This window comes from Symphalangus syndactylus, chromosome 10 (genome assembly GCF_028878055.3).
Source record: "Symphalangus syndactylus isolate Jambi chromosome 10, NHGRI_mSymSyn1-v2.1_pri, whole genome shotgun sequence".
In the NCBI taxonomy this organism is placed as follows: domain Eukaryota; kingdom Metazoa; phylum Chordata; class Mammalia; order Primates; family Hylobatidae; genus Symphalangus; species Symphalangus syndactylus.
In genome coordinates, this window is record NC_072432.2 from 68,289,421 (window position 1) to 68,300,949 (window position 11,529).

An 11,529-nucleotide genomic window follows, 5' to 3' on the forward strand; every position below is an offset into this window, starting at 1 on the left:
GTTTTAACTAAATAATTTATTTTTTTTCCGAATCAAGTGGCCCTGGGAGAAACAGTTTGCCTCACATAACTAAGATACCATCATGGACTTGTTATCTCGTCAGTTTCTTCATTTCAGCACAAAGAACTAACAACTGCTCAGGTTCACATGAAACTGTGGTCTTTGTGAATCCCTGTGTGTCTCTAGCGTTCACATACAATTTTCCCACAACTGAAGTCTCAAGGCCCCACTAGCCCCTAAAGAGACCTAATTATGTCCATAATAACTTGGGGACAGGGCCAGAGTGTCACTGTCCTCCAGTCATTGTCTTTTGTTATTGAACAATTGCATTTCCTGGACAGGTTTCTTTTATCAAGTTGTGAATTGTTCCCTTGTTACGATGATCCCCAGAATTTCTGGGGACCTATAATAGGCGGAAATCATTTTCTAATCATGTAGACTTCTTGGAATTGAAGCTCGCTATTGATCTTATTTCAAACCACAAAATTAGCATGTCGTTAAATATAGTATATAAACAGTCACAGAAGCTGATGGGCCATCAGCCGTCCAGCACTACCTTCACTTCTCTTCAATCTTGGAAAAACGGTAAGCATTTTAGATACAAATTTGTTGTATCTTCTCCTAACCATGTATTTCAAAGTAGCTTGAGCTATAGAAGGAACATAGTTACTTAAAATACAGTGTTTGAAATAAAAGTATTTAAGGTAGTACTGAGATTATTTTTAACACTTAGGCAAAAAAAGATAGAGTGCCCAGAAGAATTTGGTAAAAAAAAATTGCAATGACATACAGCCTTCATGAGTTTAAGAAAATATAATAACTAATTTTATGTATATATATATATTTTTTTAGTATGAGTCTAGTTCATAGTTAATATTAAAAGGAGATTCATTTTTTGAATTAATCTTCCAATTTGATTTCGCATATCACAGTCATAAAAATAAATATACTTAAATTACAGTATGGGTAGATAAATAATTACTGGAAAAGCTTTGTCCAACAGGTAGTTTACAGCAGTAGCATACTGAGTTGAGAAATGAGGGAATGGTATGGGGGCATTTACTACTTTAAATGTTTATAAACAATGTTTTTAGAAGAGTTTACTCATCAAACTTGCCTAGAGCCTCAAACTTCCCAGTTTATTATGTAGTTTGTAATTTCAAAACAATATTAAAATGAGACAGAAACACAGAATTAAGTTAAAAAGAAACAATGTGGTTTACTGTGTAAGAAAATTCTTAATGGGGTAGAAAAGACTTGGAAACCATAAACAAAGATAATAGATGATATAAAAGAAAAAGTAGCTTAGAGTGTACCAGTCGATAATGAAGCTGTGGCTTAAAAATTAGTATAAAAAAGTATATTAGTATGTAGTATATTTATAGTATATAAATGAGTTTAAAAACTAGTATAATTAGTATTAGTATATATTAGTATATTAGTATATAAAATTAGTATTGTAATTATATACTAGTATATAAAATTATTATATATATTAGTAGATTAGTAATAAAATTAGTAAAGTTTATATTACTTATAAAATATAGAAAATGCTGTGGGATCTTCCCTATGTGTAATTATATATAATAGAGTGTTATATTCTGTTTCTGAACCCTGACATAAAAAATTTGGAAACTTACAGTGGTCTTAGGCAAAGTAAAATTAATAAAAAATTAATTAACATTCATAAAAAATCTAGAATAAATATTTGTTTTCCGTAATAGAGAAAATTATGTTCAACCTTCAAATATTGAAAAGAACATTTCTCAAATAAATTAGAGACTTTTTTCATGAAGTATTTTTAGTTCAAAAATTGAGTTCAAAAATTGAGTTTCAATATCTGAGAATGAAGATTTGAGTGGCAAGTAATATTGTGGCACAAAAATTATTTTGAAATAAATTATAAAAAATGTAAGAACACATAACAAGGAGACGATTTAGTATATTTTGGTCAAAAATGTTAACATATATTTCACAAGAAGAGGTAGTCCCAAGCTCGGCAGTGGGCAAGAGGCCCCGACCTCTTGGCGGATCATCAAGAGAACCGTGTGTACATTTTAATACAGAGAACAGAAGAAGCCTAATGTATAATCTCTAAAGTCATGTGACATAAAGGAGAACAGACATTATTAGCTATGTGGGGAAGATGGATATAAACGGAGAAGAAACAAACTTAATAGTACAACAAAGTCTCTGGATAGTGACATAAATAAGGAAAATGTTAAAATGAAAATCTCAGTCTTATTGGGAATGAGGAGAAATCATTAAACTAAAATATTCATGGTAACCGTTTAGTGAAAAGAAAAAGGGTAAAAATAAAATGTGACTTTTTTGTACACATTTTCTTTTTTTTTTTTTTTTGAGACGGAGTCTCGCTCTGTCGCCCAGGCTGGAGTGCAGTGGCGCAATCTCGGCTCACTGCAAGCTCCGGCTCCCAGGTTCATGCCATTCTCCTGCCTCAGCCTCTCGGAGTAGCTGGGACTACAGGCGCCCACCACCACGACCGGCTAATTTTTTTTTGTATTTTTAGTAGAGACGGGGTTTCACCGTGGTCTCGATCTCCTGACCTCGTGATCCTCCCGCCTCAGCCTCCCAAAGTGCTGGGATTACAAGCGTGAGCCACCGCGCCCGGCCTGTACACATTTTCTTGATCAGTCTTTTCCAGTAGAATTGAGGCTCCATGAGGGAGTAATATCAAGACTGTAATATTTTGTTCATTGCTGCAGTCCTGGTCCCTAGACAGTGTCTGGCAAGAACAGATTCTAAAGAAATATTTTTAAGTTAATGAATAAATCTTTTATAAAATTTTATTTGTCTTTTTATTATTATTATTATTATACTTTAAGTTTTAGGGTACATGTGCACAACGGGCAGGTTTGTTACATGTGTATACATGTGCCATGTTGGTGTGCTGCACCCATTAACTCGTTGTTTAGCATTAGGTATATCTCCTAATGCCATCCCTCCCCGCTCCCCCCACCCCACAACAGTCGCTGGAGTGTGATGTTCCCCTTCCTGTGTCCATGTGTTCGCATTGTTCAATTCCCACCTATGAATGAGAACATGCAGTGTTTGGTTTTTTGTCCTTGTGACGGTTTGCTGAGAATGATGGTTTCCAGCTTCATCCATGTCCCTACAAAGGACATGAACTCATCATTTTTTATGGCTGCATAGTATTCCATGGTGTATATGTGTCACATTTTCTTAATCCAGTCTATCATTATTGGACATTTGGGTTGGTTCCAAGTCTTTGCTATTGTGAATAGTGCCATAATAAACATACGTGTGCAGGTGTCTTTCTAGCAGCATGATTTATAGTCCTTTGGGTATATACCCAGTAATGGGATGGCTGGGTCAAATGGTATTTCTAGTTCTAGATCCCTGAGAAACTGCCACACCGACTTCCACAATGGTTGAACTAGTTTACAGTCCCACCAACAGTGTAAAAGTGGTCCTATTTCTCCACATCCTCTCTGGCACCTGTTGTTACCTGACTTTTTAATGATCACCATTCTAACTGGTGTGAGATGGTATCTCACTGTGGTTTGATTTGCATTTCTCTGATGGCCAGTGAGGATAAGCATTTTTTCATGTGTTTTTTGGCTGCATAAATGTCTTCTTTTGAGAACTGTCTGTTCATATCCTTTGCCCACTTTTTGATGGGATTGTTTGTTTTTTTCTTGTAAATTTGTTTGAGTTCATTGTAGATTCTGGATGATGAGTAGGTTGAAAAATTTTCTCCCATTCTGTAGGTTGCCTGTTCACCCTGATGGTAGTTTCTTTTGCTGTGTGGAAGCTATTTAGCTTAATTAGATCCCATTTGTCAATTTTGGCTTTTGTTGCCATTGCTTTTGGTGTTTTAGACATGAAGTGCTTGCCCATGCCTATGTCCTGAATGGTATTGCCTAGGTTTTCTTCTAGGGTTTTTATTGTTTTAGGTCTAACATTTAAGTCTTTAATCCATCTTGAATTAATTTTTGTATAAGGTGCAAGGAAGGGATCCAGTTTCAGCTTTCTACATATGGCTAGCCAGTTTTCCCAGCACCATTTATTAAATAGGGAATCCTTTCCCCACTGCTTGTTTTTGTCAGGTTTGTCAAAGATCAGATAGTTGTAGATATGCAGCATTATTTCTGAGGGCTCTGTTCTGTTCCATTGGTCTATATCTCTATTTTATTACCAGGACCATGCTGTTTTGGTTACTGTAGCCTTGTAGTATAGTTTGAAGTCAGGTAGTGTGATGCCTCCAGCTTTGTTCTTTTGGCTTAGGATTGACTTGGCGATGCGGGCTCTTTTTTGGTTCCATATGAACTTTAAAGTAGTTTTTTCCAATTCTGTGAAGAAAGTCATTGGTAGCTTGATGGGGATGGCATTAAACCTATAAATTATCTTGGGCAGTATGGCCATTTTCACGATATTGATTCTTCCTACCCATGAGCATGGAATGTTCTTCCATTTGTTTGTATCCTCTTTTATTTCATCGAGCAGTGGTTTGTAGTTCTCCTTGAAGAGGTCCTTCACATCCCTTGTAAGTTGGATTCCTAGGTATTTTCTTCTCTTTGAAGCAATTGTGAATGGGAGTTCACTCATGATTTGGCTCTCTGTTTGTCTGTTATTGGTGTATAAGAATGCTTGTGATTTTTGCACATCGATTTTGTATCCTGAGCCTTTGCTGAAGTTGCTTATCAGCTTAAGGAGATTTTGGGCTGAGATGATGGGGTTTTCTAGATATACAATCATGTCATCTACAAACAGGGACAACTTGACTTCCTCTTTTCCTGATTGAATGCCCTTTATTTCCTTCTCTTGCCTGATTGCCCTGGCCAGAACTTCCAACCCTATGCTGAATAGGAGTGGTGAGAGAGGGCATCCATGTCTTGTGCCAGTTTTCAATGGGCATGCTTTCAGTTTTTGCCCATTCAGTATGATAATGGCTTGGGTGTGTCATAGGTAGCTCTTATTATTTTGAGATACATCCCATCAATACCTAATTTATTGAGAGTTTTTAGCATGAAGGGCTGTTGAATTTTGTCAAAGGCCTTTTCTGCATCTATTGAGATAACCATGTGGTTTTTGTCTTTGGTTCTGTTTATATGCTGGATTATGTTTATTGATTTGCGTATGTTGAACCAGCCTTGCATCCCAGGGATGAAGCCTACTTGATCATGGTGGATAAGCTTTTTGATGTGTTGCATAAATCTTTCCATACATATTTATAACTTCTTTATGCCTTTTGAAAATTTCAATACTATAAATGGGACTTTTTTAAAAGTGAGGATAGAGTTGTTAGCTGAAAAATCTGAATAGCTGGCAATGAAGTTTGGAATTTGAAAAATGAGAATAGCAAGCCGGAATAGATTTTGACCTCAGTCATATGATATAACTTCTATTTAGTATTTATTCTATTTATTTTCTAAATGCAGACATTTTTGTTATACATTATCTATTTTTTTTTTACAAAAAGTAACCTTACCTAAATAAGAAAATATATCCAATTTACCAGTCTTCCACCATTCCATTTTTTCTCCATTCACAGGACTTAGTAGCCATGAAGGTCCTCATCCTTGCCTGCCTGGTGGCTCTTGCTCTTGCAAGGGAGGTACGTGCACAAGAAAAAATTCCTCAGCAATCAAGAAATAGTGGACTATATGCCTATTTGTAGAGAATAACATCACCAACATTTTTTACTGTATAAATAATGAAGAATTTCATGAGAATTCTCTTGGCTTCTACCAAAATCATTTATATTTACCCACTGTCTCAACAGTTTCCTATAGTGCCCCAAATGCTTCCTACACCAATGTGCTGCTAGTCACTAAAGAAAAAGCAAACAAATCAATAAGTAATAAAAAATCATAAAAATGGCAACAAAATATAATATTGCATAAATACAACTCCACAGATTCTCAACCTAGATAAATACATCTTATTCCAGTGATAAAATGTATATATACTTTATAGCCTAGGGCACTGGGTCAAATCCTGTGTCTGTCTGTACAATGACATCCATAGGATGAAGTACAGACACAATCATAATCATGATCATAAATATATTTATAATAATATAATAAAAAATATTTAATACAAATTAAAGTGACTCTTCTTTTACCCATAAAAACTGTCTTTAATAAATGTAAGATAAAAATATATTAATAAAAATTACTAAATATAAAAGACATTGAAGTAATTACCTTTCAAACCTCAAAAGTCATATAACATTTTTTATTTCTCAAATTTGTGAAAGAGATAGCTCTGCATAAGTGATGTAAAAATTAAGTAGGATACATGTTTAACAATGAGTTAGCTATAGAAATTGAATTTTTAAACATCTTTTCAGAAGGAACAATCCAATGCATCCTCTGAGGTAAGATTTTTTTTAGAGAAAATTTATGAACCGTAAAATAGTAAAATTCTCTAATAATCTAGAAGATTTAGCTGGTTGTCAATTTTTTTTTCCACAGACTGTAGAAAGCCTTTCAAGCAGTGAGGTAAGTTAACATTCTATCCAATTTTAGAACAGTAAAATCCTGTGCTATTTTTCTGTGGTGTTACATCATGGCAGTTAAACTAATGCAGCTATGTTAATGACATATAAGTTCTAGTATATATTTCCTTTATATGTGTCTAAGGACAATAAGTATCTGGATAATACAACATTCTAGAACTTTCTAAATTGGCTTGCTACTTGAAATTGTGTTATTTTGTTGTTTTTTTCTTTAATGAACCATACAGTCCTGTTTTCTGCCTTGAACTCTCTTTACTATGAACTTATTCACCTTAAGCGTATATTGACGGCCTTCTATGGGTCAGACATTGACTAGGAGTTGTGGTACAAACTGAAAAGTTAGAGATGCCAGTGATAGTTAAGAGCTTGCTAAGTAGTAGGTAGGCAGACGTGCAAAAGGACACATTTTATAATTACAATAGCCACTTTAGTAAATAAGTGAGATTTAGTGTAGTCCTAAATCTACCTGAGAGAGTCAGGTAGATATTTATTCTTACACCATTCTTCCTGGGTGTGTGATCACTTGATAAGTAAATGGTACATCAATAGACTCTGTCTCTTCAGAAAGGTTATATGATCCTTAAGGGAAGTGTTTAACTCTTACAACTCATTTGAAGTGATCATAATGTATCAATTGTTATTAGAATATATTTTCAATGAGTATTTCCTTTTTTAAAAATCAGATGGGATTTTAGAGATCATTTGTTGTCAGGGAATGAGCATGGTGGTAGAGAGAAATTAGCATCTATTAATTGCTTTTTTTTGTACCATGTCCTTCCTGACTGCATTCATCTGACTTTCTTTTACATAACAAGCTTATATAGAACAGTTTAATATATAAGCTTTAATGATTATACAAATTTATTAATGATATTACCAAATAATTAATGCCTTTATTTCCTGATTTATATTGCAAAGTAAGAATTGTTAAAACTAAACCTAATTTTATTTTATATTTTTCTGTAGGAAACTATTACACAATACAAGGTAAATTTTCACATTTAAAATGTATGTATTTTCAAAATTTCCTCTTTTAATTTTTACAGATGGTAACATATCTTTATATATGATTTATCTTTAGCAGGAAGTTGAGAAGGTTAAACATGAGGACCAGCAGCAAGGAGAGGTAATTTGTTGATGATAAGTATATGTCTAAAATTATTACAAAGTATAATACATACAAAAATATTTATAATGTGTATGTTGATTCTAAAGAATGATAATAAAATAAATGCCATATACCCACCAACCACTGTAAAAATTAAACATTGATAAAGTCAATATATTTTCTAGGATATGCCTGCATTTTTAAACTCATAATTAATTTCTAGAATATAGACTAAATACATAACGATATTACTAATGGTATATCTGTTTTCAACAAGTACACATGGGTGGGAACATTTCCAGGTTGGGAACTATGATCCTCTTATCCTCAAGGTAGATATGGAAATGAAAAGGTGTATACAGCTGGTAAAAAAATCTATGTAAAATTCGTCCCGTATTGCCTTTATTCCCATATGGACAACACAAAATCCAATTAAATTACATTTATGGTGATATGTTTACACAATTATAATTTTCAGTTGCTTTGTGTATCAATGAATTGTTTGGAGTCACATAAAATATTTTTAAAATCAAATTTAAGCAAAAAAATCGATGTCTCTTGAAAGACTCAAGAGACTATCATTTCCCAAGGGAAGGAATGCAAGAATTTGGCCGGTGTTAAATTACTTTCTGAGATTAGCCACAAACTAAAACTGATTTTCATCAAACCAAAACAAAACAAAAATAAACCTTGGAATTGTCCCTCTAAGTCTTTTTAAACTGATATCTTTTCACTGTATGAAAACAATTTGGTCTACTATTGGCACAACTGTGTTGAAAAATAAATTCTCTCTGAAGACCAAAGTGTACAGCTACAGCTATCCAGGCAATTCAGAAAAAGGTTAAAAAAAAGTTTCGGAAATTTCCAAACATTGATTTCACTTTGGCCTGTGGAGTTACCCATGAAGTGAGTGGATTAAAATTTTTCAACAAACAGTTTACTCATTTTTCTTCACATGACTCAAGATAATTTCTTAACCAAAATAAGTGAAATATTTTCTTCCTCTCTTTTTACTCATTTATCATTGTCTAAAAGAGATAAATGAGTTCATTATGAATGGCAATTACAGCTTAATCAAGGACTCAAAGATTCTTTTTCCTTCTTTCCAGGATGAACACCAGGATAAAATCTACCCCTCTTTCCAGCCACAGCCTCTGATCTATCCATTCGTTGAGCCTATCCCCTACGGTTTTCTTCCACAAAACATTCTGCCTCTTGCTCAGCCTGCTGTGGTGCTGCCTGTCCCTCAGCCTGAAATAATGGAAGTCCCTAAAGCTAAAGACACTATCTACACTAATGGCAGAGTGATGCCCGTCCTTAAATCTCCAAAGATGCCCTTTTTTGACCCTCAAATCCCAAAACTCACTGATCTTGAAAATCTGCATCTTCCTTTGCCTCTGCTCCAGCCCTTGATGCACCAGGTCCCTCAGCCTATTCCTCAGACTCTTGCACTTCCCCCTCAGCCCCTGTGGTCTGTTCCTCAGCCCAAAGTCCTGCCTATCCCCCAGCAAGTGGTGCCCTACCCTCAGAGAGCTGTGCCTGTTCAAGCCCTTCTGCTCAACCAAGAACTTCTACTTAACCCCACCCACCAGATCTACCCTGTGACTCAGCCACTTGCCCCAGTTCATAACCCTATTAGTGTAAGTCCAAATTTACTGACTTTGCTGTTTCATTCAAGATGCGTATGTGATGGTAGAATAAAATAATAAATGTAGAGTAAATGAATAAAAAAACAGTTTAGAGAAGTGATTCTTTTTTATTATTATTATAATACTTTAAGTTTTAGGGTACATGTGCACAACGTGCAGGTTAGTTACATATGTATCCATGTGCCACGTTGGTGTTGGTGTGCTGCACCCATTAACTCATCATTTAACATCAGGTATATCTCCTAATGCTATCCCTCCCCTCTCCCCCCACCCCACAACAGGCCCAGGTGTGTGATGTTCCCCTTCCTGTGTCCATGTGTTCTCATAGATAAGTGATTCTTAATGCTTACCTATACAATAGAATCACCTGGAGAACTTTTCTCCACAAATCCCAATGCCTATGCTTACCCAGAGATTCTGATAAAATTGTTCTGGTTTTTCGTGTAGAGGAAACTGAGTGTTGAGAAAAAAACTATTGCATGAATTCTGATTTAATTTTCTGTTGAGAATTCTGATTTAGATAAAGTAATTAAGGCTTACAAAAGCCAGAATTGAATTTAATAATATGATTGAATTTGGAAAAAAAAGCTAAAAAAATGTTCTGTCATTTTCCTTGTGCACATCTATTTTACACAAGCCTTACTTCACATCTTGTTTTTGCTATAAGTATATATGAAGGCAAAAGACTGAGATGCTTATTTCACTACTTACAATATTCTTAAGGCAAGTTTTCTTACTAAGAGGTTATTTATTTATATGTTTGTATTTGTTTATTTTTAAGGTCTAAGAAGATTTCAAAGTTAATTTTCCCTCCTCATTTTTGGTAAGTTTTGGGAGTTTGGAGATTAAATTGATCATTTTTATACATGATGTCTTTTTACATTTAATTCTCCTAGAGAAGCCCAATACAGTGAAAATTTCATACATACAAGAACTTTTTTTATTAATTATCAATTTAATGGTTGACTATCATTTACTGACCTGAAACTATCTATCTTTTGCATTTCAAATAACTTTAATTTTATTTATGTGCTCTTGACAGATTTGACTGGCTTGCTTTCAAGGGCCTGTATACTTACATTTGATTATAACTATTTTTAGGAAAAACAGAATATATATTTATTTTACTTTTATGGAAATACATTTGAGCTTTTGTCAAAAGCCTATCTGCATTTTTATTTCTAACCTAGCCTTCATAAAATTTGTATTTACTTTACTTAAATTATCTTTTAATTCATGTGTTAAAATTACTCCAAGTGTAAAGGTTAAAAAGAGGAGAGAATAGCATTGCAATTCTAAGATATAAAGCCTTTTGGGATTATGAAATACTAGACATTTCACTGAAACAATTTCAAGTTCACTAATATTTGGTTATATACAAACTTTATATGCCTCCAAACCACATCAGAATGCATTTGCAAAACAGTTTCTTTTGTGAATTAGCCACACCAAAGTTAAAAGTGAAGAGAATTGAATAGTTACATGTTATAACAAAACTAATTATGTATTTGCTCTCTATTCTACAGAATTGACTGAGACGGGAAATATGATGCCTTTTCCATCTTTGTATCATGTTACCCCAAATTAAGTATGTTTGAATGAGTTTATATGGAAAAAATGAACTTTGTCCCTTTATTTATTTTATATATTATGTCATTCATTTAATTTGAAATTTGACTCATGAACTATTTACATTTTCCAAATTTTAATTCAACTAGTACCACAGAAGTTCAATATTCATTTGGAAATGCTACAAACATATCAAACATATGTATACAAATTGTTTCTGGAATTGTGCTTATTATTATTTCTTTAAGAATCTATTTCCTTTCCAGTCATTTCAATAAATTATCCTTAAGCATATTTCAGTTGTTCTGTCCTTTTTTCAAACCTAATCGGCCCCTTTATTGTTAACTTTGATTTATTATTGATGTTCAAAATAACCCTGGAAGAATGCTTTGAAATTGAATAGAATGTTTTGAATTGAATATTAAAAGATATCAAAAAGTGGAGGAAAAGAAAAGATGCTTTTATACCTCATTTGCTATAGAAAGTTGTGGGTTATGCCTATTTTCCCAGTGTCATTATTATAGCTATGCCTTTCACTTTCAAAATGATCCAGCATTGGATGTTAAATTTTGTGGTGACCCTGGGAAAAAAGCTTTAAATGTGAAACCTGAAACACAACTTGCCACAGGGTAGCTACGTGATGCTGTAAGAGCTTCAATTTCCACATGGATAAAATAGTGCAAAGAATTTTACTGAAG

The 11,529-nt window shown here is 33.8% G+C and overlaps 1 protein-coding gene across 5 annotated transcripts; it reads left to right on the forward strand.

Annotated features, from left to right (window-relative positions):
- The first annotated feature begins 520 nt into the window (after positions 1–520).
- Positions 521–11,125, forward strand: CSN2 (casein beta). Of its 5 annotated transcripts, none has more exons than XM_055296237.2 (9): positions 521–585; positions 5,537–5,599; positions 6,338–6,364; positions 6,462–6,488; positions 7,472–7,492; positions 7,587–7,631; positions 8,723–9,253; positions 10,044–10,085; positions 10,789–11,125. In XM_055296237.2, exons 2-8 carry the CDS (start codon positions 5,549–5,551, stop codon positions 10,047–10,049), a joined length of 708 nt encoding a protein of 235 aa, XP_055152212.1. In that variant the 5' UTR covers positions 521–585; positions 5,537–5,548; the 3' UTR covers positions 10,050–10,085; positions 10,789–11,125. The 5 variants fall into 5 exon arrangements, with proteins under 5 accessions (XP_055152212.1, XP_055152213.1, XP_055152214.1 ...); XM_063611031.1 differs by having other exon boundaries at positions 547–585; positions 7,590–7,631; positions 10,789–11,124; XM_055296238.2 differs by lacking the exon at positions 6,338–6,364.
- The last annotated feature ends 404 nt before the right edge of the window (positions 11,126–11,529 follow it).

Bases quoted from the DNA above. Each gene is read 5' to 3' on its own strand.
- CSN2 (XM_055296237.2), top strand. From the start codon at position 5,549: ATGAAGGTCCTCATCCTTGCCTGCCTGGTGGCTCTTGCTCTTGCAAGG. The intron at 6,489-7,471 runs GTAAGTTAACAT...ATTTTTCTGTAG, and splicing joins AAAGCCTTTCAAGCAGTGAG to GAAACTATTACACAATACAA. The intron at 7,632-8,722 runs GTAATTTGTTGA...CCTTCTTTCCAG, and splicing joins AGGACCAGCAGCAAGGAGAG to GATGAACACCAGGATAAAAT.